General features: G+C 33.7%; 1 protein-coding gene across 1 annotated transcript in view; it reads left to right on the forward strand.

The window, feature by feature from the left end:
* Window positions 1-309: 309 nt before the first annotated feature.
* Window positions 310-26,537, forward strand: part of LOC133186613 (cyclic nucleotide-gated channel rod photoreceptor subunit alpha-like) — a 37,218-nt gene continuing 10,990 nt past the window's right edge. Inside the window, exons 1-2 of the mRNA XM_061321843.1 lie at window positions 310-2,388; window positions 24,370-24,663. Coding sequence (XP_061177827.1) covers window positions 1,026-2,388; window positions 24,370-24,663 — 1,657 coding nt within the window. The 5' untranslated portion in view covers window positions 310-1,025. The remainder of the gene's footprint in view (window positions 2,389-24,369; window positions 24,664-26,537) is intronic.

The raw sequence follows: 26,537 nt of genomic DNA on the forward strand, positions 1-26,537 counted from the left end.
GAGAAAATCCCAACATTTCCTAAAATTAAATCTCCTATTTTTCTAAAGATTCTAAATGTGCTGATGGTTAAGTTTTAAGAGAAAACGGACAAATCCACCGATTCGACGTTTCCGTCTTCATCATATATCAAACTTTTGTCAATACTTCATCCCAGAAAACGAGCGTGATATATCGTTATTTTATTGACAATTAATTGACAGTGTGTTCACCTAGTGTACCATCAGAGGCTGTGTACATACGTATTTATCCTGCTAGCTCATTAATTCATCATCATTTATTTTTTGATACAGATATCAGCTATACACTACACTGGCCAACTAAGCAATGAGTAGATGAATTTGTGACAGTGGTTAAATGTGGAATTTTTAGCATATCCAGCAAGAGACTCTGAAGTCGATAAAAGAGCCGAGCGACTTAGCTCAGAAAACACCATATGTTACCGTGGAGGCTGGGAATAATTTTACGTTACTATACTAAGTGTGCAGCTTCCCGCCAAAAGATAGTCGTCTTGAAAACAAGAAACTCGCGATTGTGACAGAATTGCGTGCAACAACCTCTTTAGTAAGGATTATTCACTATGATCTGATAAAAAGAATATTATGTCTCCCGACTATTGTGTGCGTTTCAAATACTTCCAAAATCTCGAATCGTCTGGAAAATTTAGCGCCTTCACTTCAAATTCCAATCCTGGCTGAGATTCATAATTTTTTTTTTTATGGAATTCCTTTAAAACTTGTCCTGCGAATCGGGCACTTGCTGATGACCTGATTGTTATTAGTGTCACATTTTGTTATTTCCTTCTCCAAGCTGACAACCTCCGCCGTCTGATGAACTAGCACCGTGGCTCAGCGAACACGTTTGTTTTACGATTACTTGTGGATAAAAGATTGTCGTTCCCATTTTAATCAGAGTATTACCCAATACGCCCTGGACGCATCAAATATGATAACTATGCTAAACAAATAGCAGCGGAATGCATAACAAATAATCAGGAAAAAGAAACGAATATTTGCTCTAATTGCAGATGTCTATCACGGTGACAGCACGCAAGCGCGCTAGTGATTCTGGTGTTACAGTGAAATATACACCTTGTGCAAAAGCAGATGACCATACAGACGAAGAAAACGTGGAAGAGGAATTAGCTGTTGATAACAAAGAGAAAAAACCGTTACCGAACGATGAACACAAAAACGAAAAGATGGCAAACCAGACTGCAAATGGACCACGCCATCTTCCATCAAACTCTGCTGTCTTTAATTCCTCCGCCCCTCATTCTCGGTGGCGGATCGTGGGGGATCGAATGAGCTCCTCTAGCCTGACCGGAAGAATCAGTTTGTCTTCGCCAGCCTATTCTAATAGAACTGTAGAGCAGAAATCACGGTCTACGTCCAAAAACAGTCTACTTGATCTTTTCGGCACGCGATTAGACAGGAAGACTCGTTCAAAAAGTTTCGCTGCTCGCGGTGATCTACAACTGCTGAAAAAAGTTCGCTCAGGGGAAATAATTACACCGCGGGAACTACGGAAACAGCGGAAGAAAGATATAGAAGAAAAATTCGGCAAAAAGAGCCATCGAACGGATAAATTCGAGACTCTTACTAATTCATCCGATCGTGACGGATGTAACTGGACGTTTGTGTTTGACCCTTCCGGTCGTCTTGCCTATTGGTGGTCCTCCATCGTCAGTATTGCGTTTCTTTACAATTTTTGGGTGATAATTTACCGATTTGCTTTTCGTGAAGTAGACAGTGACAGTTTGGCGATGTGGTTCACGCTTGATTACACAGCTGATCTTCTTTATATTTTGGATGTAGCCTTCCACTTCCGGACAGGGTATCTGGAAGACGGTGTGTTACAGACAGACACGACTAAACTCCGTTTACATTACACAAATAGTACTATCTTTTACATTGATTGTTTATGTCTGTTACCGTTAGATTTTCTTTATCTCTCCATTGGAATTTGCTCAATTTTACGTTGTTTTCGACTTGTTAAGGTTTATAGATTCTGGACATTTTTAGACAGAACTGAACGTCATACTAATTATCCAAACCTCATGAGGACGGCAACGTTAATGCATTACTTGTTGGCTCTGTTTCATTGGAACGCTTGTTTGTATTCTATTGTTGCAACGAAACTTGACCCAGATTCCAAAACATGGGAGATTCCGAAAGATTCAGATGACGTATTTAGGACTTATTTGCAAGGGCTATACTGGAGCACCTTAACACTGACTACGATTGGTAATTTGCCAAATCCGGCAACCAATCAGCAGTACGTTTTCATAATATTTGAAATGATATTTGGGCTTCTTCTTTTTGCCACCGTTTTGGGACATATTGCCAATATTGTTACCAACATCAGTGCTGCCAGAAAAGACTTCCAAGGTACGTTCTTTAATTTTGTTATCATCATCATTGCGTCATCAATTTTCACAAAACCCCAATATCATAAACAACAAATATCATGAAAAATAAGGAAAGACTTTTCTTTCGATAAAATATTGATTAAAACTAGAAATTAGTTTTAATTGGCATATTCACTGTGTCAATATCACGTCGATAAGAACCAAAAAAACATAAACTGAAGACTTAGTATCATCAATACAGACATTAAAATAAGCATTTCCTATCTGTACAAACACCACACAGTACCATTCGTATTAGGATTTTACGACTCTCAAATGATTAAGTTCATTTTTTAATACAAATACAGTAATTCTGAATTCATTGATTTCCAAGCCGTTGTCATTTAGATATTACAAATAAAATCAGTGATCAGCCGGAAGGTCTTCAAGCTGCTTGAACCTCGAGAAAATATAAAAAGTAATGAAAGGGGTTTAAGGATAGACCTAAGACCTTTAAAGATGCCGCAATATCTTCGTACAAAAGCCTCCGCACCCCCCCCCCTCCAAAAAAAAAAAAAAAAAAATACGGAGGGAAAAAAAAAGAAATGAAATAATGCAGATTTGAGAATAATTTCTTTTTTCAGTGCTATACAAGTTTATGATACTTTAAACAAATTTTGTTTACTATATGAATTACTGTTAAATATAACCCCAAATGTGCTCGCTGACGTTTCACAAGATCTAATGATGCAATGAATGCTGCAATTGGATACACTGTATCGATCAATTAATCACACACATTACTTAAATTGCATCTGCGACTCGGATGCTTAATAACAGAATTAGTCTGATTAGAATTCGATCAGTTATATATTTTCAAAAAAAAAAAAAAAAAAAAAAAAAAAACATAAAAAAACTAAATTTACTGAAACGAATGATAGAACCCATAGTTAATTTTTTTTATTAAACAATTTCAAATAAGATACTCGGGTATCCGGTTAAAAATGATATTGGCAGTTAGACATGTTTTATCCATGATTATAACAGACCCTCCACTATTGAAGGGAAAACTATATGAAGGGAAAATATGGCCAACATTCTCTTCCTACTTTTTATGACTGTTTCAATTAAGTGAGTGAAAAATTCTCGAGAGGGACGTTAAACAACATACAAACAAACAAAAAAATCAATTAAGTGTTTTTTCCCATTATTTTAACTTCTACGAGGAGGATGTTATAATTCTTCAATGAAAAAAGATATAAAAGTTACAAAAAGTATATTTTAAAATCTAAATCGTGTAAGCGTTTGTAAAGGATGTATTCGAATGGTTCCGCTATCTCATTGTTAGGATCCTGGACGATTGCATTCTGCTTTTTATCATGAATTTTACATCACAGGCGATCTTGACTTGCTGTTAAAGATAAACAAGCGTCTAACGAGCAGCCATTTCCAATAAAAGTCTAAATATAGAAGTAATTCCGTTCCATTTTAGCGACAGAACAGCAAATGTATTTCCGGAATTTATCTTAGGTGTTTGTGTAATAAGAATGCAAATACGCTGGAATAGAAGGGCATCTTCTGCTATGAGCGATAATGCACTACATTTAATTCTTCTCCCTCCTAACTTCTGGTGCTGTCGATTCGTTGGACTATTGTATGCTAAAAGATAATGAAGTCTTAATTCGAATTGTACTCGGGATAGTTCAAAATATCGATCCCGATTCTTCAGATTTAGATAGAAACGAGGGCGAAGAGAATAAATAATATCGGAGAGAGAAAGAATGCAATAAAAATTCTTTATCAGTATTTTTGTGATGATTATCGTTTTAATATTTAATGTTTTTGTAAAGCAGTGATTAGAATTGCGCGGATTTGACATTCCCGTCTATTTCTCACGAGGACGTCCGTCTGGAAGCTTGATGCATTTTTTATCATTATTCATTTAATAAAAGGATTGTTTTGTTTTAATACTGGGAGTAGTGAAAAGTAATAAGTACACTGAGTAAAAAAAAAAAAAAAAAAAAGGAGGAAAATGAAAATGATTATGAGAATACGTCATTTAGTGTGAAAGTCATGACTTCGGTTGTTCGTGAGTTGTGGGGCCAGGGAGATCGATCTTTAGGTCCTAAACTTTCTATCATTCCGAGTTCAAATTGTTCTCTCAAATCAATTAAAAGTACATGAGGTTCTTATTCTCTTTAGAGAAGTGGACAGGCTTTCGCCTACATCCACTTCTCTTTGCAAGCCTTCATGTTTTGATTCTGGAAAACGTGTAAATCTCGAACCGGTGACGGTCTACACTTCAACTGACATTTCGTCTAAAATACGTCTGAATGTACGTAATAGACGTGTTATATTAACAATTTTAACATAAATACACACAATTGTCACAAGAAAACTGACCTTTAAGTATTGTAAATCCATTTTCACAAGTTCTCCATCCCGGATTTAAATTATTTGCAAGTAACTCTTGAAGTATTCATAAATCTCTAATTCGGATAAAAATGGAAACTATTTTTACAAAATAATATTGAAACGAGAGAAATCGTGTACTCTGTTTAAACTAACGAGACAGTATTTCCTCAAGTTTCGTTCAAATTCTTTTGATCTTTGTTTTAAATCTTTTTTTTTCATTTCTCGGGAAAGGTAGAGTTAATATCGTTTAAAAATAAAAGAAAATATTTTTTAGTAATGTCAGTGAGGAAGTAATGAAGTATTTTTTAAGCTTAAATTTACATTTAAATTGTATTAAAATAGTAAAAATAAGTATAGGTAATAATATTAATTTTGAATAATATGCTAAATCAAAAGTGAATTGTTAAAACTTTTTTGAACATTAAATTAGGTCTTCGCCAATTTTTCCAAATTATCCGACTTAAAATTTTAATTTTTTTCTAATAAGCTGTGGTAGATAAAGATTAGTTTAAATCCGGGATGGAGAACTTGTGAAAATGGATTAACAACACTTAAAGGTCAGTTTTTTTCTTGTGACAATTGTGTGTATTTATGTTAAAATTGTTAATATAACACGTCTATTACGTACATTCAGACGTATTTTAGACGAAATGTCAGTTGAAGTGTAGACCGTCACCGGTTCGAGATTTACACGTTTTCCAGAATCAAAACATGAAGGCTTGCAAAGAGAAGTGGATGTAGGCGAAAGCCTGTCCACTTCTCTAAAGAGAATAATGAGGTTCTATGTACAATACTTACAAAAACAAGACAATATGCAAGATGCACATGAAAGAGATAAATGCAAGTGAAGAAAAGTAATACCTTCTCATATATATACAATGTGTACTTTAAATATGATACATTGGGGTCAGCAGTGGAAACATTCTAGCAAGACTCCCTTCATTCAAATTATCTTAAGACTTTTTTTTCTTTATCTCGCTTATATCTTCTTTCTCTTTTCCCCTTTCTCTATTCCCATCTCTGTTACAACTTCCATCAACTTTGTACTCGATTCTGAAGTACTTTCTAACTTTATTTTGTTATGGATTTTCTGAATTTGCAGTCTGAAGTTACGTACATGGCCCAGGCTTTTACTTATGTTCTTGGCATACTCAGTATTTACTTGAACTTAGGATTGTTCAAAACCTTTGTCGGCGCTAAAATAGATTTCTATTTATACATTGTATAGTCTTTAGATGTCAGATTCCAACTGAATTCAGAAAGTAAGACACTAGTGAACGTATCGCTAAATTTATGTCAAGAAAGTTTTTCCCCCGAACTGTCATTATGATATTGTTTAAGATCATAACATTTTCCGATTCTCATCTCTTAACATCAGGGGGAGGATCAAAGAAAGATGACATCGGGCGTAAGTGTGACGTTGCAAATGACCGATTGACATTTTGTGGGTAATCTATACATCGAACATCTGTTCCATAGTCATTTCGCCCCAGTCCAAGTAAAATGTATCACCGGTGTCAGTTTTCCGATATTCAGACAAAACTGTAGTGTTTTCATAGCCTAGTATTTCCCGGTGTCATCGGTTACTTATGTGTTTGAATGTAACGGGTGTTGCTTATCTATTGAATTCATTGTTTTTTACGTTGCTCTTAATTTGTAACAGTTTAAGGTGTGCCTAGGAAAAAAAATCGACGTATCTACAGATGGGATATTGCCAACAATCTTTTTAAGTGCTTGTTTAATTGAATAATAAAAGCAAGCAAACGTACACTAAAGTAGTAATTGTTTTCATTTTTTTAGTACAAGCTCTGAATTAAGTTCTAACCTCATTGCATGACTTGTTAATCACGTGGATCTGCAATAGTTGTAAAGGGAGTAATGAATGAAAAAAGTGTATGTAAATAATCTCGATTATAAAAGGGCTCACCCCGTGGAAACCACATTTTTTTTTATTGATCAATGCTCTTTTAAATCATTGTTCCATTTGAGGAAATGTACAATGCAATTTATAGTTAAGTAAGGTATATAGTTAAGAATTAAATAAATACATTTATACTCATTATTCTGTTTTAGTTTAACTCTCTCTCTCTCTCTCTCTCTCTCCATGTATATACATGTACATACATATAAATGCGATGTTCTGCACTTTACTATATTTAGTAAATACACATGACTTCATAAATATAGAAGATATTGCTAAATTCTGTCATGTTGTGTAAATTTTTTTTTAATTTTTTTTCCCGAGGAGCAGTAAATTCAAATGTACATCATAACTCTTCTTACTGAGAGCTCTTTGCTTGTATTTCTCAAGAGAAAAAAAAATCCAGAACTTAAGCAAGTACATATCAGATATCATAATACATGTAGGAGCGTATCAGTTTAATGATCATAACATTTTCTGATTCTCATCTCTTAATATAACATCAGGGGGAGGATCAAAGAAAGATGACACCGGGCGTAAGTGTGACGTTGCAAATGACCGATTGAAATTTTATGGTAATCTATACATCGAACTTTTACTTTTAATTTTCATTTTATCCTATTGATTTTTTTTATCTTTTCACTAAAATTGTAAAAGAATCATAAGATCTGTGAAATTACCTCCCTAAAATCAGTTATAGATTTCATCATATTACATTTAAACATAAAACTACAGTCATGCATAAAAATATTGAACAGTGTATGGGAAGAAAGTGACTTTTCATAATAATGTTCTATCGATCTAAATTACAATTTTTGAAACCTTGTTATTCATTTTCTCCAAATAAGAATAATTTCCACAAGTAACAACTGGTCATATGGTTGGAGCTGAGAATGATTTTTTCTTTTGATTCAAATGTTACATAATTAGCAACTCTCTCTCTCTCTCTCTCTCTCTCTCTCTCTCTCTCTCTCTCATGTGTAGTTAAGGAAAACCCACAAACACAAAATTCATTTTTTTTGCATTTCAGTTTACGACAAAAATCGCACATTTTTCACGCACTGTATGAACTACTAGTAAAACCTCTCCTCTTAACTCATACTGCAACAATATTTCATCATTTAACATCTAATCGTGATGTATATTATTTTATTGATATCATTATTATCCTACAAAACCTTAAACTTTGAGTATATTTAATTAGCAGTCCATTAGACAGAATTACAAGCCTCAAATTTATTCATATTATTTCCTACTGGTTATTAAATCGTAAATGGTCTGGGCGCGTATCCCCCATTCCTCTCGTGCAGCACACAAGAATTCGTACCCCATGGGAACTGACTTGCCTAAGTGCATAGAATATTCTAATAAAGAACCTTTTGCTAACTCCTTTAGCGCGTTCGGTTCGGCTTCTCGGAGAGCCCAGCGGATTAGGGCAATATATGGTCACGATTTCCAACCACACTCGTCACCAAGAAACACGCGCACCATGATTTGAGACAAAGTGGATCAAAATTAATGCTGCGTTGATGATTTCTTGGTCGTCGATATCTGAGAGAAGGAGTTAGAGAATGTAGCGTAGTTGTTACTGAATAATGAAGCTAATTAAAACACCAAATCTATAACTGCTCAGTACATTTACCGTGCCAAGTTTGTTTTGGGCTGTGAAAAAAAAGCTCCAATGTAAATACAGTTAACATTGTTCTTTGTTCCTTGGTTCTAAATACTATTTTAATCCAGTGTGGTTATATAACTAGTGCTCCAGGGTCATACATCTGTTCATTTACTTTAAAATTAATGTTTTATTAGAAAATCTTATTATTAGCAATGATATTTATGGGAACATGTAGCTAAGATTTGATTTATCTGCTATCTATATTCGTCTTCAAACGTTTTCAGAAAACTTCCGTTTAACGTTTTTTTTTTCCAACCTATCATGATATTTATAAAAATATGCACAAAGTTGACAAACACTGTAATTTTTAATCCTTTGTCATGTTGTAAATGTAATACAAAATGTACAACATGCAGTAAATTCAAAATTTACAACATGACACCTTTTTGTAATTTACTTAGTGGTTCAATCAAGCTATCAATGTAATCTCGTCGTCGGATACCCATGAAATAGAAAACAAGTAGCCTTTGGGCCACAGTGCTCACCTGTTGATATTGCACTTCACCCGACATTGACTGCCACGGTTTCCATGTCATTGATCATTGAGATTTTTTAACATTGATCCTTACACAAATCCCAACTCTAGCCCTGAAGGTCAGGATTTGGACATATGTGTGTGTACAACATTAGAATGCCAAAGTTTGATCCAGTTGTTAAGCAAAATATGAAATCAAAATATAAGTCGCATATTTTGCAAAACTTTGCTCCCAACTTTGGACTGACCCTACCTTTGATATGCCATGATTTGGGAAAAAATCAAGGGGAAAAGTAAATAAACGTGATTGTACCATAACAGTACAACCTAAGGTAACCATTCAGTTCAAAATGATGTATTTTAAGTTCTCTTATATGCTTATACCCCTTTGTTCAAATTGCCTTTCCTATACCTTAGCCCCATTCCAGCCCTGATGCCAAGACTTTAAGAAATTTGAATCTAAAATACATAATGAAGCTTTAATAATTTAAAGTTTTGTATTTTCGGATACAACGGTTTTTTTTATTTGAAAGATTATTATATGACCTGTCATATTTTTATTATTTTTTTCCCCACTTAGGAAGCGACAAAATCTCTTGTTGGAATAGTTTTGAATTTCCCTTGAGGTTTAGCAAGTTTGGTTAAAATCGAGCCAGTGGCTCAAGAGATGAAGCCGCCGAATTGGTACTTTAAAAGTTAGAGGTAGTAAGATAAATATTGACAAGAATAGCTTATACTTTAAGATCAAGAAAGGAAAAAACTGAAAATTATTATTTTAAAAGATCTTAAAAGCCAGATGTACTTTAAGATTTAATTAATGTTTTAATCAATACTGAGATGCTACCCTCTGTTGATAAATTGAAATTACCAGGAAATAGGTGTTCGTTATTCATCTTTGTAAGTTTTGCTAAATCTGTAGAGGTCTGTGTTTTTTGGTCCAACATTGCCCTAGGAATGTCGACAAGTAACTTCCTGACGTATACATCACATAAACTATTCTCTTAAAAGAATCAAAGTATTCAGGATGTGCTCTTGGGAGCTGAATATTTTAAAAAAATCAATCAATTATCGATGTTATTCCTCTGTTTTTCTTTTTATATTTTTTTTACAGTTCGCATTAGTTTTTTTTTTATTAAATGATCAGGAATTTTGATGCTCTCTGATAGGTCCAGACGCTCTTTCCTGAGATGTACCTCGGAGTGAGTTCACCTCAAAATAAAGTTCCGGGAGGGTTTTTTGTAAACAAAGCTAAATAAATAATTTATCCATGCATTACATGTATTTACTTCATAAATCGGTGTAAATAGCTATTTAGGGCTCAGACAGACTTAAATATATTCTGGAGATTGGGCATGTTCAGCAATGAAGTCGTTCATCCGCTGCACATTATTATGGTTTCATAATTTTTATTAACACTAAAATTGAAAAAAAGCCTTTAAGTTTTCCTTTGAATTTATATAATAATAAATATTCTGTTTTACATATTTTCTGAGAAATGTCGAATGAAAACGTAAGGTTATGTGGTGTTTAATTTTTGCGGATGTATAAACGTGTATAAGATTGTCTGGATAGACTTCTGAGTAAATTGGCTCACACATATGGAAACTATACAAACCCATAAAATCACTGCGCGGTTTCTGTGCACGAAGGCCTAGAGAGTTTGAAGATAATTTAAACCTCCAAAAAGTTTTTCCTGTGTAAGTTAAATCTGTGGTTGAGTCACAATTCGCTAGGATATGGGACTTAGGCCTAAGTACAAAGAGCGTGTGCCTTTCTAGAAATAATTTGAAAAACATAATAGTTATACATGTATATGTAAATGTATGATTAGAATCAGGTTAAAAAAGTAATATATACCTGAAACAGGTAAATATAGCGCATCGACAAGGAAGAGGTGAAAGATTTAAACTTTAAAGCATATCAGTTACCCAAGTAATATAACCGTTTTTTAGGGCAAGGTTTACCACATGTAATTTTAAGTTCCGTATTATAGAACAAGTAAGCAAGAGCTCTTAAACAAAAATCAATTATTACTATTTGAAACTAGACTACTTTTAGATTTTGAAGAACTGATATATTTCTTGTACAAATACTTTTTAACCCCTTCGCCATTTTGAAATATATTAACATAGCGACATAGTAAACGTGGAAATCTCTAACATGCCTCACGTGCCGTAATAGCTGTTTCCTGAAATAACGGTCTTGTTTACAATCACGTATATATCATCTTGGTGACGCTTCTGACAGCAATTTATTTGGACAACCATTTGCAATGCTTGGGTCCTTGTGGAATTTTCGACTTCGTAATCCGTTTTTTATCCGATCGATCGAATTGCTGGTCGATTTCTATTTTTCGCAGCGCGGTCGCCCGCGGAGGAATATGCGTTTTAATTCCAAGCGGAAGGTTAATCGCTATCGCTTATCTCCTGGATATAAAATATATTGCATGTTTGCTATTCAGTTCAATGAAATTAGATCAGCCTCAATCTAATCAGGAACTCACTTCCAAAGATTTAAATACAGCCAAGTCACTTACAGCCTATAAAAGGGCATTGTAGCACAATGGCGACCAGAGTTCAAATGGGCCATTAACTGGGTTTTTTTTTAGTTCAGGTCTGAGAGTTTGAAGCAAAATAATATATTTATGAAGACGCATCAATTTAAAGTGAGAAGAATCACACCTGCATAAAGAAGATTCTTTGAGAAAAATTAAGTGCAAAATAATCAAATTGATTTAAAGTCAATTAAGGGACTTCAAGTAAAAGTCAACTAAGTTTTTATCAAATTATTGAAGTTAATGTTTGTTAATACACAATTAATATAAAAGTTTATTAATTATCGGTGATTAGAAAGTAGAAATTACATAAATTTTAAAACCCATATTTAGTATTTGCTCAGATTGCCTAATCCATAACTCCGTTCTTAGACCCTATGTTGAATTTGGCACAGTAAAATAAACAATCGTAAACTTTGTAAGCATTCAATCTAAAGGCTGTACAATTTCTACTTCCAAAATGCATCCGCTCTAATTCCTCTAAAATAGTTTTAATAAAAAGTTAGGTAGTCCATATATAAAAAGATGAAATTTATTATGAACAAATTTTAAAACGTTGCATAGTATTATCATTAAAAATAAAAAAAAGTAAAGACGTATACTTTTATTTGACCGGCATAATAATAATTGTTCATCTTGCGCTCCTCCCTCAAGTGCAAATTTTAAATCCGCAACTAGGAGCAACACATGCTTGGAATTTCAGTCATTGATTCTAGCTTTCAAATGCCGTGTTTGTGGACAAATTTTGGAGAAAAAAAACTTGTGCAAGGTTGCAATTTTTCTACCAAACAATAAAATTGTACAGAACATATGCTAGAAATATTGCAACGTGCATATTATTTGTTCCCCGCTTTCACTGAAAGTGGGGGATATTAATTTGGGTCTGTCGGTCCGTCCGTTTGTCTAGCTGTTTGTTATTCTGTCTGTGTGTAACACTTTCGTTCCGGACGATATCTCAAAAAGCCTTTAAATCCTTGCGATGAAATAATGATTTGGAGGTCAAAAGTTCAAAGGTCAAGATCAGAAATTCATACATTCTGTCTTTATTTAACACTTTCATTCACTGACGATATCTTTAAAATCCTTTTAAGCTTATATCATTTCTGTACAGAAAAGACTGTGGTCGTTCTTTTGACAGGCTACGGAAACCAGATCACGATTTTCCGGTCGTGTACGATCGGGGTTTTCACTTCTGTAACTGAATTCCGAGATACTTCCAAATTCTTGGAAGCAGACGTTTGATTGGATAATTGAAAGATCACCAGGAGATGACCCTGAATGGGGTTTCTTCAGATCCTTGTAAAGCGATCTATCTGAGCGGATCAAAAGATCTGATTTTAATCAGATTGAAGGAATTCCTTCTGTTAGTAAATTTGAAAATCGTATACTAGAAATCATGCAATTCTACCAAGTCCAAATTGGATCTAGATATCTTTTATACAGTGTTTTATTTTTTTTTTTTTACTATGAAGAAACTTAATCTAAAGATAAAATAGAAAAATTTAATGAATTCGTTTGCCATATATATACAGGTAACAAGTTGAAATCGATTTGGTCGTTTTCATCATAAGGAGTTATCTGTAGACCGCATATTAACTCTGCTAGCCAAAATTTACTTTAACCATATTCTGCATGCTGAAAATTTTGAAAAAGGGAAACTATATTTATGAGGATTTTTCTCGGTAAACCAATAGATGCGGTCGTGGGTCGTGAAGCTTATGATCGAAGTGAAGTTCTGATGGAATCACGTGACCAATAAGAATTGTACCAGATGATTTCTAAATATAGCCATCCATTTTCTGTCGAACGAAAGTATAACTCAAATACGAGACTTCAGCGAGACTTGTGTATTTTCATGATTTTTGGGAGATTAGTTATAAATATAGTTACTGAGTATTCAGTTCAGTGAAAAGGAACCAACTTCAGCGAAAGATCTTTCCAGTACTTACAAGCTGAGTTGTAAATATAGCCATTCATTGACATGACATCAGTGAATATAGAGAGGATTTAAGATTAATTCTCAATTGCTGAATACGAACGTATATTTCAAGAATTTCATTGTTGTACACCTTTCGTCTTTTGTCTGAAAAGCTTTTTTTCTTGTTTCCATAATAGTTAAAAAGAAATTACTTCTATACTTGGACTGAGTTATTAAGCAACTGCTTTGATATAAAGAAGTGTAACTTTCTCCTGGATTTTTTCAAAAATCAATTTTATTATTAAAATAACGAATGAAATTCTATGATAGCATAGTTCTGCCCATACTTGTCAGATAATTATGTCGACTTATCAGATCTTTTTGTTGACTTGTCAGATAATTATGTCGACTTGTCGGATCTATTGTTGACTTATCACTTGAACGTGATTAAAAATTCAAAATGAAAAAGTGTCCATGCCCAGTTCATGCAATCGAGTTGACTAAATGTTTTTTTTCCCTGAAAAGTCGACATAAGGATCTGAAAGTTAACATAACTATCTGACAAGTCGATTTAATTTTCTGACAAGTCGACTTGTCAGATGTTTATGTCGACTTTTCAGATATTTATGTTGAATTGTCCGATCCTTATGTCGACTTTTCAGTAAACGTCTGACAAGTCGACATAAACGTCTGACAAGTCGACATAAACATCTGACAATTGGTTAGAATTAAATATGCCACCATAGGATTCACAATATTTTAAGGATTTTTGTTTGAAAAAGGATATTGTCCATATGGCGATGGTATTTTGAACGATTTTGCAGATTTAACAACTAGAACTATTCATCTTTAATAAAAAACGGTTATTTATCCTTTATTTGATCACAAGGCCGCGGTTACATAGACATTTTTTTCTCCATTTGGGCTAAGGAAAATGTCGGTATTACCGAAGCGGTAAATGATGTGTACATACATACGCGGGCAAAGCACTCAGTTTATTAATCCCTTGGTAAAACCTTACAGACATCAAAACTAATACCAGGAATTAATACGCGTCATTGAGTGTCATTGTTCGATAATATCTTATCGCCAGAAACAGTTCGCTAGGAAGGATCTTGTTGACCTGTGCTTATTCTGAGAAAGCAACAAAGCGGCGGAAGTGATGACATGCCCCTTGCATCTTTGTTTATACGTTGAACCCCAATGAATACTTGTTGTTTAATAAGTCGTAAAATACTCCTAAAATTGTGTTAATTAAAAAGATATTTATAAATGATATTAATTTGATTTTATTGTTGTTTGGTTTGAAATTGTTCATTTTCAAACCTAAATCTTTCTAAACCTGACGAAAATCCCTCACTAGAGGTGCTGAGAACACAATTGTAAATTTACGACATGCTATTTCGAAAAAAGTTAAAAAATCATATTAAAAAAAATAATAATCCGTTTCTATAAGAATATCGAAAACTTAAGTCAGTTTACATCACTGAAGGTGATCCCTATATTTGTGCAACCTTTTAATGTCTATACAGACTTTTTGCTGTCACCTTATTTTTGATCTCTTGATTACGTTATTTTTCAAGTTTCGCTTCACCATTGCAGATCGATTTTTTTGCAAAACATTCAGATTTAGTCTACACTGGTATTTCTTTCTGGTCCGTAATATATCTAAACTCTGTAGTGTTCAGAATCCCGTGGCTCCAAAACAATCGTCTCTGCTATAGGGTTGTACTTGTTGAACGTCTTGTAAACCGATTACCCGTCATCTGAGTCTCTTTCTCTTTATAACAATGTCCTCTTCAGTTGTAAACGACCATATCATGATACTTGATCGGTTCCAGCATTGTTTGTGAAGGGCTAATGCCCTTGGTTCCAAAGCCTTTTGTCATATTCAATAATAATTTAATGATTTTGATTCTTTTTTGCAATGCACGCTAAAATGCTATTTCTTGTATTTTTTTTTAATCTTGATCTTTAGCGGACATAGTTATTTATCTTGTTTGGAGGGCTTGTGTCTTCCGCAACAAAAGTATTTAAAAAGCTTAGTGCAATTTTTCTCTGGGAACTTACAACGTTTTTCTTATATATGTACTATCTAGATCGAAAATCGGGTGGTTGGGTGGAGGGTCGTCGTCTTTCTCTTTCTGAGCACATCTTTTAACTTTACTCATTTCTTCTGCAGTAAACAACGAGCATTATAATTACAAACTTGGGGAAAAACTACAAGTAGCTTATGAGCAGAGGGGGAGTTCTGACCTTGAATTATGGTTAATTCTACAAAGTCAAGGTCACACGTGAATTGTTATCAATTCCGAATCTGCGTAAAAGAGAAATGTTGCAAGGTCATGCGTTATGCAGTGCATGGTACAAGTTAAGGTTATGATGAGAAAATGTTCATTTCAGTCTCTGTACCATGAAAGGTCATTTAGAAAATGTTAAATTTGTCCCATTACAAGTCTTGCGCGATTCCCATCTGCCTTCGTGATCATGATAGGTACAGTTTCAGTTCATAAATATTTAGGAATGAAGAAAAATAAGCACGCAATGTTCAACTTAGGTCTTGGGAGGACGAACTACAGCGGTTAACTAGCGGTTAACCGAAATTCCCCCTGTATTTCATACCATATTTTTTTCAGATTGTACTAAGCAACTGCAGTGTATTAATTCTGATTCTCCGTTCGTTGAAAAACAAAAACCGAATGTGAAATAAATCAATGAATTTCAACAAATCTTATTACATTGCTATTTATGAAGTATTTTATTGCAAGCATTAGAAATAAGGGAAATAACTGATGTTACATGATAGGGCAGCACAGCTTAAATCCATTTCATTCCGGACTGTTAAATATTAAAACAATACGCCTCATTAACCATTTTCATGACAGGAGAACTATAGGGCCATATAGATATCATATCCGAGGGATTAATTGCTTAAGGGGTAAAAAGTCTTAATTACTTCCCCTGTTAAGAGATTCAATGTAACAGCAATACCGAGCGGAAACCGACCCCAGACGAATCGGCTCCTCGGGTCTCTCGGTCTCACGTGAAAGTGTCAAAGTATTTCCTAATGGATGGTGGTCGGCGAATGAAAAATGGTCTTTTGATATGAAAATTGTAAATTAATGACAAAACGAAAAAGCTTGATATCTTCCATTAAGAGTTCGAGATGTTACACAATGTGCAGAATGAATTTTAAATTTTATACTTTTTAGCTCACCTGAATCGAGCTTTCTGGTCAAAATTTGTCCGTTGTGTATCGTGGTATACTTTCACATTTTCATCTTCTTCTCCAGATCAACTGGATCAATTTCAACCAAATTTGGAACAGAATATCTTAATTCTTTAGGTAAAGTGAATTCAAGTTTATTGAAATGAATGGCCACACCCTCTTCCAAGGGGAGAGAATTAAGAAATAATGAAAATTGGGTGGGGTCATTTAAAAATCTTTTCTCAAGAACAATTCGACCAGAAAAAATAAAACTTACATGAAATTATAAATTTCAGAGTTTTGGAAGAGGCGCCCTTGCTCATCATATCTATGCACTAAGTTTGTCTGCTAAATATACAGGAGGAGAAACTCCTGACCCTTGTGCCATGAATTTCATATCTCGGTAAAAAGCTCAATTAAAATCATGCCAACAGTTTGACTGCTTGATGTCCAGGGTTTAAAAATGTTTCTGAAGACTGCATTAATTTTGATGGTTTTTGGGCATATAGCTTCTATGGGTAAAGGGAAACAAAAAACATATGAATTCCATGGTTCCTGCCACCTTATGGGCTGAGGGGAAGGGATAAAAACCATCAAAATTAATGCATTTTTTAAAGAAAAATCCTCACTTCTCCTGGGTACAAAGTAGACAAACTAAATGCATTGTTATGATGAGCAAGGGTGCCTATATGAAATTCATGGACCCTTAGTCAGGGGTGTTAGGGCTGGGCTCTCTTGAACATATTGTGAATCTGCATTAATTCTTTGAAAATCTTCTCTTCTCATGTGTATAAGACAGACAAACTAAGTGCATGGTTATGATGAGCAAGTGTGCCTCTTCCAAAATTGTGACATTCACTTCCCCTGTGTCAGAGAATCTGGGGTTAGGGCAGGGCTTCTATTATGATCATATTATGAAAATTCATATTCAAAAAATAAAAATCTTTTTTTCTTCTCCTGGGTACATAACAAACAAAAAAGGTGCATGATTATGATGAGCAAGAATAACGCTTTTAAAATTGTAAAATTCATACCAAGTGTGAGAACTAGGGCGGGGCACTAATATGATTACGTAAGGGATTTTTTTTCCTCCATTTAAAAGATGTTATTCCCCTTTGTTATTCATTTATGATAATTTATCACTTTTAATAATGTAATTGATAAATAAAAATGAAATACAAGAATCATACAAGAATTTTTAATGTACGAAAAGTAGCTTTATAGTAAAAATAATCATATAGACTTGTAAGTAAAAGATGACTAAAATGAGACAGAAATACTTTACATATGTACATTAGACCACTAGGAGCCAATGGCCTGAGTACCCGCTGTGAACGATGTTTTATGCTACATTGTAATAAACTATTGTCTTGTGTTTGAAGATAATGAGAGAACGTTCTATAGCACTATATGTAGGGAAGTTTCTGAGTCGTTGATGATTACCGACTAACTATATTTTGTTGATCCCTGATCATCCTATTTCTTGTTTTTGAGTTTCACTTTATTTTGTGTTATTACATGTATATAATAATTTAATTTTGTTTGTATTCTAGCCTCTGATTGGTTAATATCCCCCCCCCCCCCCTGACAACCAGCTGAATCATCTGTATCCATACAATCCTCTCATTTCCAGTCCTCGGGATTCATGGAAAATTCCAGATTTAATAAATATGCCTTTAACTTCAAACAATAATTTGATCTTACCACATGTAAACAAGCTGCTAGGCCTATGTATCAGTTTTTACCTCCCCTCGCTTCCCATCACTTCCGTTACTTCCGTTACTACGGTTGTATTATTGAGCGGCAAATTTGAACTAATAAAAAGCAACGAATTTTTCACCCATAGTTATTTAATGATTTTAAAATTAAATTATAAGGAATGACTCTAATTCTTTGCGGATTATAAAGCGTAAACTGACCCAAACCAGGTTATACTCGAATAATTTGGCCAAGAATTAGAGTCATTCCTAAAATAATTTACCATTCCATGGATATTTTACAGCTAGGGTTATATTCTACTCATTTGGCCGTTAAGGCTATAGGGCCTCTTGTTAGAATTTGATCCCTTCGTAGAAGCACGTACATTTGTATATATACAACCTACTAACAATCTAGTTAGTATTTGTGCCTATTTTTTAAACATTGTAAGTAGTCTTTCTTTTAAAGATTTAATTTGTTGATTCTTTATGAGTTTTCGAAATACTACACATAAACAACTCAACCATAACATATAGATGCAATTCGAATGACCTTTTTTTCCAGCGTTGGGTTAGTATTGGTTAATGAAATGCTAACTGTCCAGGATCTGAAGCCATAGCAATATTATTAACAGTTTATTATTGTGAAGCTCGTCTTTAGGAATACATATAAAGACACGTACGTGTTTATTACAAAATCATGCTTCTTTATCCAGAACTAATTTAAACGAACGATTTATTAAGATCCACATCAAACTGAAGATATACTACTGTAATCATCGCGTCCATTTGTATGTCTATCTGTCTGTCTAGCTGTCTGTCTGTCTGTCAAGCAACTTTAAAGTAACAGAAATCTTTTCGGCAAACTTTGACAAATTTCGTATTTACTCAACCTGGGCAATAGTCAAAGGAAGTAAACAACCGAGGTGTTTGGATTCTCTTGATTAAGGGTCAAGGTCAAAGTTTTAAGTCCTTGCCTTCACCATTGCACATTTATGCAATACAATAAATCAAACATTTTTAACCTAAAAACTTCATACTTTCCACACAAGTGCATTACTGTTAGAGGGTGACTTCTATAGCTTTTTGGGTCCATTTTAGATATTGGGAACACTTGATCTTGATATACCCACTGTATGTTTCTCTGATACATTAATCGAGAAATTACTGTATATCGTATTATTAACGTAGGAAGATGCTTGGAGCAAGGATCAGGTTGCCAGAAGTCGGGGTCAGTTTTTTATAATTACTGATACAAGCATTGTACAAGTATTGATGTAATCTGATATATTAAATCTAACTACTTGATCAAACATCAAGGCCAAAGTGTCAGGGCTATTGCATGTGACAGAATGTGTCGGATAGTTTTAACCAAACGAGTTCATTTTTCACCACGTGGTTGAACATTGGGGTAATCAATAGGTCAAAATTCAAGAAGAAAAGGTCAGTGTTATTGATATAAAAGTTATAAAAACTGTTTGCCTTTGATGGCAGTTTTAGTGTTTCCTATAGTAACCAAAACTGAATATAACGAAAAAAATTAAACTTTCTTTGATTATCGTACTATAGTATTTCTATTTTTTTTTCTCTGTGTTCGAAAGTTTTTGTGTAATCTCCTTTTCTTTTAAAAGGAGTTTCTGAATGTTACCTTTATAAATAGTATCCATACAACATTTTATACAGTTAAATTTTAAATACTTTTTATGTTATCATCTATATATAATCAGTGGTATTCTGCAGCTTTATAAATCTGTTGTGCTTTTCAATATTTTGACATCCTATTGAGAATAGACATATTAGTCCTGAGTCTGTATATTTTTGACGCCCTATTTGTTTGTGCATTGATCTTTTATAATATGTATAGAGATATCAATGTTGACGCCTTTACTTATAGTCTGAGTATAGATACAAATGTTGACGCCCTTGTAGTCTGTGCATACTGCATAGATAAAAGAATTGACGCCTTTGTCTATTTGTACATATACTAGCAGTTAAAAGGTGTCAGGCTTTGACAATGCCCACACGGTATCCATTTCACTTCTTTTTTCACAATATAATTAACCTTGAGTTGAACGGTGAATATTGGATTGAATCAACTACAGGCTTCTGTCTGACTTCTTCATTTGTCCTTGGACAATCGATTCGTCCATTCAGTGCATTAAATTAGTGGCATGTAGGTGTGTAATTAAAAAATAAGAGATTGTCAAAACCTACACATATACAGCTGATGCAATCTCTCTCTCTCTCTTTCTCTCCCCCCTCCTCTCTCTCTCTCAAGTACTAAAGAAGATAGAAGTAAATTGAACATATGCATTAATATTGAGTACACATGCCCTAAGATTTTAATTCCCCAGCCGTGTATAGCCTTGACGTAACATTTGTTTTAGCATTGATTTTTACGTTAGAATGGAACATTCGACAAAAATTTGCATTCAATATTTTATGAAGCATATAAATACAAAAATAAATGAATTAAACAAATCATGTGGCAATAAAGTTGTTCTTAAGCAAATGTTTGATATTACCGTTACATGACGTAATTATGAGGTTTTTATCCCAAGACACTGTAACAAGTAATATTCAGACTTTGTTTACATTTCAAACGTCATTAATGATTTACTTAATGTACATTAATAGAAATTTACAGAATGTATATATGGACACAATTGTAAGGGATTGGAAAATTCTTTACGTTTTCTGAGTACTGAAGCACGTGCTCCTTTCATACTTAATTGAAAGTAATCCGTGCGATATGTTATTTAAGAAAGCATTGATTAATTATATGCTACCACAATGGGCTTTAAATTGATTTAGGGCATCTGAAATCAAATCTCGAGTGTTAATACTGTCTGTTGTAGTAAAAAAAGAAAGAAAGAAAAGAATATGTTGACAGGCACATATATCTTAGCTAAACATAGCAAGGACTTGACGAAAGCCTGACTGTAAACAAAAACGACATATGATCTATTGGTCTAGAATATCAACAGTAATGAAAGTCTATACGTATACCAATGTGGTGTAGATATAATTATAAAACTGTATTTAAAAGAAGTTTGATATAAAAGAAAAAAATCTGTTTTGTAGATAAAATAACAAAAATGCGAAATATAAAATAAGACAGTATTTTTTTCATATTAAGCATTTGTGACTGCTTAGTTGCCCCCGTTTTCGCAATTTGAGTCTACCTGTGACTGTTTGTCTGTCCGTCATTCTGTCTGTGTATACGCTTTAGTTTCTCACAAGTCCTTTGGCTGTTGAAATGAAATGCTGTAGCTTTTAATTTTGAATTTCCAATGGCTTAAAAAGACTTTTTATTGATTTTGAGGTCAAAAGATCAAAGTTAAGGTCAGAAATTCATACATTTCATAGAAAATTTCCAGATGATAACTTCTTGAGCTTTTCCAACGAAAATTAATATAATAATTAATATTATGACTCTTAATTTAAGATAAATCCCTATTGATTTTCAAACCATAGATTTAAAGTCAAGGTCATATATTCATATCTGTTATGAAAGAGTTTTCGGATGATATTTCTTGGGGTCAAAGTAAAGAAATCATATATGGTATGGTATGGTAAGTATTTGAAAAAGTATTATTATAAGAAATCCAGTGTTTGGAAATTAATTCAACTTCTAAGTGTACAAAATATAAAGGAACTTTGTAACCTTGGAAAATATTTATATCAAGCTTCCACTAGAAGAATGAAACATTTGTAAATTTTTAAGTATTTTATAATTACAGTTGCCTGTTAGAAAACACGTCCTACATAGTTTACTTGCTATTTATTGATTATGCTCACTCTCTTATTGTTATATTTTATAATATTGTATATATGTTTCGTTATTAATATATGTAATCTGATGTGTCGTATGACGCAAAGAAATAAAGAACTTGAACTTGAACTTGAAGTGTTTTTCAGATTCACATCAATAACTGTTTATAATTAAAACATTACCCCTATTAATTTTGAGTTGAAAGGGTCAAAGGTCAAGGTCACAAACTTGTTAGTTCTTCCGCCGTTTGTTCGTAAACGGGAGACTGAAATCCCTAAATTATAAACAGTTTTCTTTGATTTGTAGATCTATTTCCTTTATTTTTTAAGTGAGACTAAAAAACCGTTACGCGAACCGCTTGCACATATGCAAAAAATTCAAAATGTGAATAAAATGCTTGAAAAACATTTTTCTCCCGTGAAGGAAAAACCCAGTTTGTTTTATTGTTCCCAATAAAAGCTGTAGCTGCTGTATTTCAATTTTGACCTTCACAGACAAATAAATGAAACCGTTACTGGCATGAAAGTCACATGCAAAACCGATGTGCATCTCCATAAAAATCCAATGAATGTTTCCAGCATCTATGTCGCAACAAGAGTTTTACATTCGGAATCCCTCAAATAGTTTCGTAATCTCGACCTTTTGTAATCAGTCATCTATATTAGTACCAAAGGACGTATTTTCCTACTTTATTGTAGTAATGAAGAATCACAGTTGCTCAAAATAAGAGCGAGTAGTGATTAAGGACCTTTTTTTCACCCTCTGTCGCTATAATTCAGGAGAAGCCATGTTTGATTTGCTTCCTTATGGGGCTTAATTAAGGTGGCGATGCAGGGAGACTAATCCAATGGCGAATCTGCGGCGGAGTAGATTCGAAGGAAGATGGCTTTAACTGCGGAGCGTTAAGCAAATAATGATCAATGAGGCAAAATGAAATATTTTAGACAATGTAAAGATTTAGACAGATATGGATGTTTTTGTCCACATTATTAAGAGAAATCAACTTGCAAAATACTTTGCCTCTTCTTTATAGCACTCCTGACAGCTATATCCACCATGTTTTTTTATGCTTTTAGTTGAATGAATATAATTTAATGAAGTAGTTGTCAAAAGTAGAGAGTAGAATCTATATGTGACGAAAAAGGCGACAGGAAGTCTCAGTGTTTAAATGCAATTAACATGTTCACTATCTTCCATTTTATTTTAAACTTTTCATGAATTTTATGGGGGAGGGTTTGGGGGGGGGGGAGGTCAAGAGAATTTAATGCTGATTCTTCGATTATGATGATACAATATATAATGTATTTGTAGTTATTCATAAGGTTCACTCTGTTTTAGTACAGAAATGTCAGACATGAAATTACGTCACAATACTCTGTTTTAGTACAGAAATGTCAAATACGAAATTATGTCAAAGTCTCTGATTTTGTGATCTGTGTCGAAAAGAAATTATCATCGTTTCCTTTCTTAGCATAATCAACACCATCAATCTATATTATCATCTTTACGAACACAGATGTTGATCACCACAATATCACCAAGGTCATGAACTCCGTAACAGGCATTTTCTTTCTTCATGAGGAGAGATCATATGATTTCTTGAAATTTAAATGTCCGTATTAATCATATATTACATACATGGTTATTGTCGTGGTTTATGATCGACCGCAGGAGCGGCCGATCTGTTTGCGTTCGAAAGTGCACTTGGGGGAATTGAGACGTTATTTTTTATTAGTTCGGTAAAATAATTCGTTAATGAAAACATGGATAAAAATTAGGAGTAAATCAACTTAAATAATTGCTTTAAACGAAATTTTAATTGCTGTTATATTTTTCAATTTTATTCTCATTAGATAATTATGATTTTTTGAATTTACAAAAAGAGTACAATACCGGTAGCTACTCCCCAACATGGGAGTGTATAATATATCAACTTCTTTCCGGATACTAATATTACAATTGTAGCAAAAGTGATGAATAAAAATTGAAAAGTTGATAAATCTAGTGAAATTTATTTTGAATATGCTACAGCTGCAAATTACACAACGATATTTTTTTTTATTTATCTGTGCATGCTTCGCATCAATTTTTCTTGAAATCATTTATGGAATATAAAATATATAAATGATTATAATTTTCTATGAACTCTAGAAATAAGAGTTTACTTTGATACCTATAGACCCAGCTGGTGTCTTGACATAAAAATCAAACTGATCCGTTATTCTTGCACATAATCATAGTTACATAAGAAAATTTTTATTTAATCGATCAATCAATTATTTCACCGGGCTATCAATAACTGTTAACTAACTTTTATTGGCAATAAGCATTTTTCACTAATGGTCAGTTTGTTTACGATATTCTGTATTTATTTTTTTTCCAGGAAAATTGGATGGGGTTAAGACGTATATGTCACTAAGACGGGTACCCATCCGCCTCCAGGACCGGGTCATAAAATGGTTTGATTACCTATGGTACTGCAACAAATCGACGGACGAAGAGAAAACTTTGGCCCTTCTGCCGGACAAACTCAAAGCGGAAATCGCCATACACGTGCATCTAGACACTCTAAAACGAGTGGAGATCTTCCAGAACACGGATGCCGGCTTTTTGTGTGAACTGGTGCTGCGCCTTAAACCCGTGCTCTTCTCTCCTGGGGATTATATATGCAGGAAAGGTAATGACGTCATATTGTTTTAAGGGATGTATTAGATATTTTGTTTTATAAGTTCATATTTTGAAGGGAAAAAAATTCTTTTGTTTATGATATAAATAAATGTATGTTAAAAGATATTTTAAAAAAATATGGAGAGCTCAAAGATTCATTTACCTGTCAAATGTAAAAGGTGAAGATAACGATAAGTGATCAATTTCATAAATCCAGTAAGGAATACGAAACACGAACAGGTAAAAAACACAGACCCCTGGAAACGCCAGAGGTTGGATCAGGTGCATAGGAGTAAACATCTATTGTCAACCATTCACACCCACCTTTAGCCCCTTGTATTGATCAGGTAATTGAAGTAATCCGTAGTTAAGATGGTATAAACAATGGCCTAACACTTTATAGGAAATAGTCAAAATACGAATCAGCAATAGATTGTTTTTGCAAATAAGGTCATTATAACGACCGCAAACTTTTCGAAATGCTGATTTTAACGAGAAAGTTGAAAACCCTGTAACATCAACCTATTTGTCAGTAGCCTGCCTCTGTTTAAAAAATTGCAATGCTCAGAACATGCTTTTAAGTATCAATCAGTTGGGATACATCGTACATTTATTGACTGGATTAGAGGGCAGCATGCGTTTTGTAGGACCCAAGAACCAAATTTTTGCCAGAGGCCGTTAGGCCGAAGGAAAACAGTTTGGTTTGAGGGATCAACAAAATGCATTTTGAACACTGAGAGAACACAGTCAATATATGCTTTGTTATATCTTTTTTTTTAGGGATGTCAACGAATAGTCGACTATTCGACCATCAGTCGAATGGACCGACGATCGAATAATGAAACGACATTCGAATCTATACTACTATATTAAAATAATAGACTCGAATTTTTGGCCTTTAATACCGATAAATCGGAAGAGTGCTGTCTTTTGTTTGATATATTTTAAACATCATTGGTACTTGAAGATTACCAATTTGTTTTTATTTTTTCTCAATTAAGCTTCGCTAATTGATAATCAACGAAAATTCCTCAAAAAAATTCCGGAAATCATCTGGAATTTTTGGATTTCACAATCTTGCGCGTGCGCATTACATTCATGCTAAATCACGGTATTCAAACCAATCTCCCTTGCAGAGTTGTCGTTCGTTTCTCGCTCATACATGAATGTATGAGCCGTTGGTCGAGAGTGTGTTCAAATCAGAGAAGACAAAAGTAAATACTAAGTAGATATATATTTGTTATTGTATAATTTCTCTAATAAGAAATCATTAATATGTATGAACAGAATATATAGCAAATTTCCAATGAAAATTTACACGTATTTGTCATAGGCGTCGGAACCGGGGTGGGGGGGGGACATAACATAGGCATTGAAAATTGGGGCTTACCTTTTTTCGTTGGTTTAGCCCCCCCCCCCCATTTCAAATAGCCACCCCACTTTCAATTTGCTTCTGACGCCTATATGTTTGTATTATCGTAATCGTTTCTGAGTTTATATCCATACAAATGTGATATTGTGGCCACGTGGGTAATCAATCTCGGAGACACATTTATTATATGTTATTTATATCGCTGGCCATCTCAACGGAGGCAAAAAGCTCATGATCGTAGGAGCAATATCAATGTTACTACCCGATTTATTTTATCCCTCCTTTCTTTTATGCTTCTTTGAAGGGAATTGAAGGGGGGGGGGTGTTACAACTCCAGTTAGAATCACATCTTAGGGAAGTAGGCATTCTTTTTCCGCCAAAAATTACAATAACTACTATATAAAAATTATAGACTCGAATTTTTGGCCTTTAATACCGATAAATCGGAAGAATACTGTCTTTTGTTTTATATATTTTAAACATCATTGGTACTTGAAGATTACCAATTTGTT

The sequence above is a fragment of the Saccostrea echinata genome, unplaced genomic scaffold (assembly GCF_033153115.1).
Source record: "Saccostrea echinata isolate AGI-Se365-2 ecotype Australia unplaced genomic scaffold, CSIRO_AGI_Sech_v1 ptg000014l, whole genome shotgun sequence".
NCBI classification, from domain to species: domain Eukaryota; kingdom Metazoa; phylum Mollusca; class Bivalvia; order Ostreida; family Ostreidae; genus Saccostrea; species Saccostrea echinata.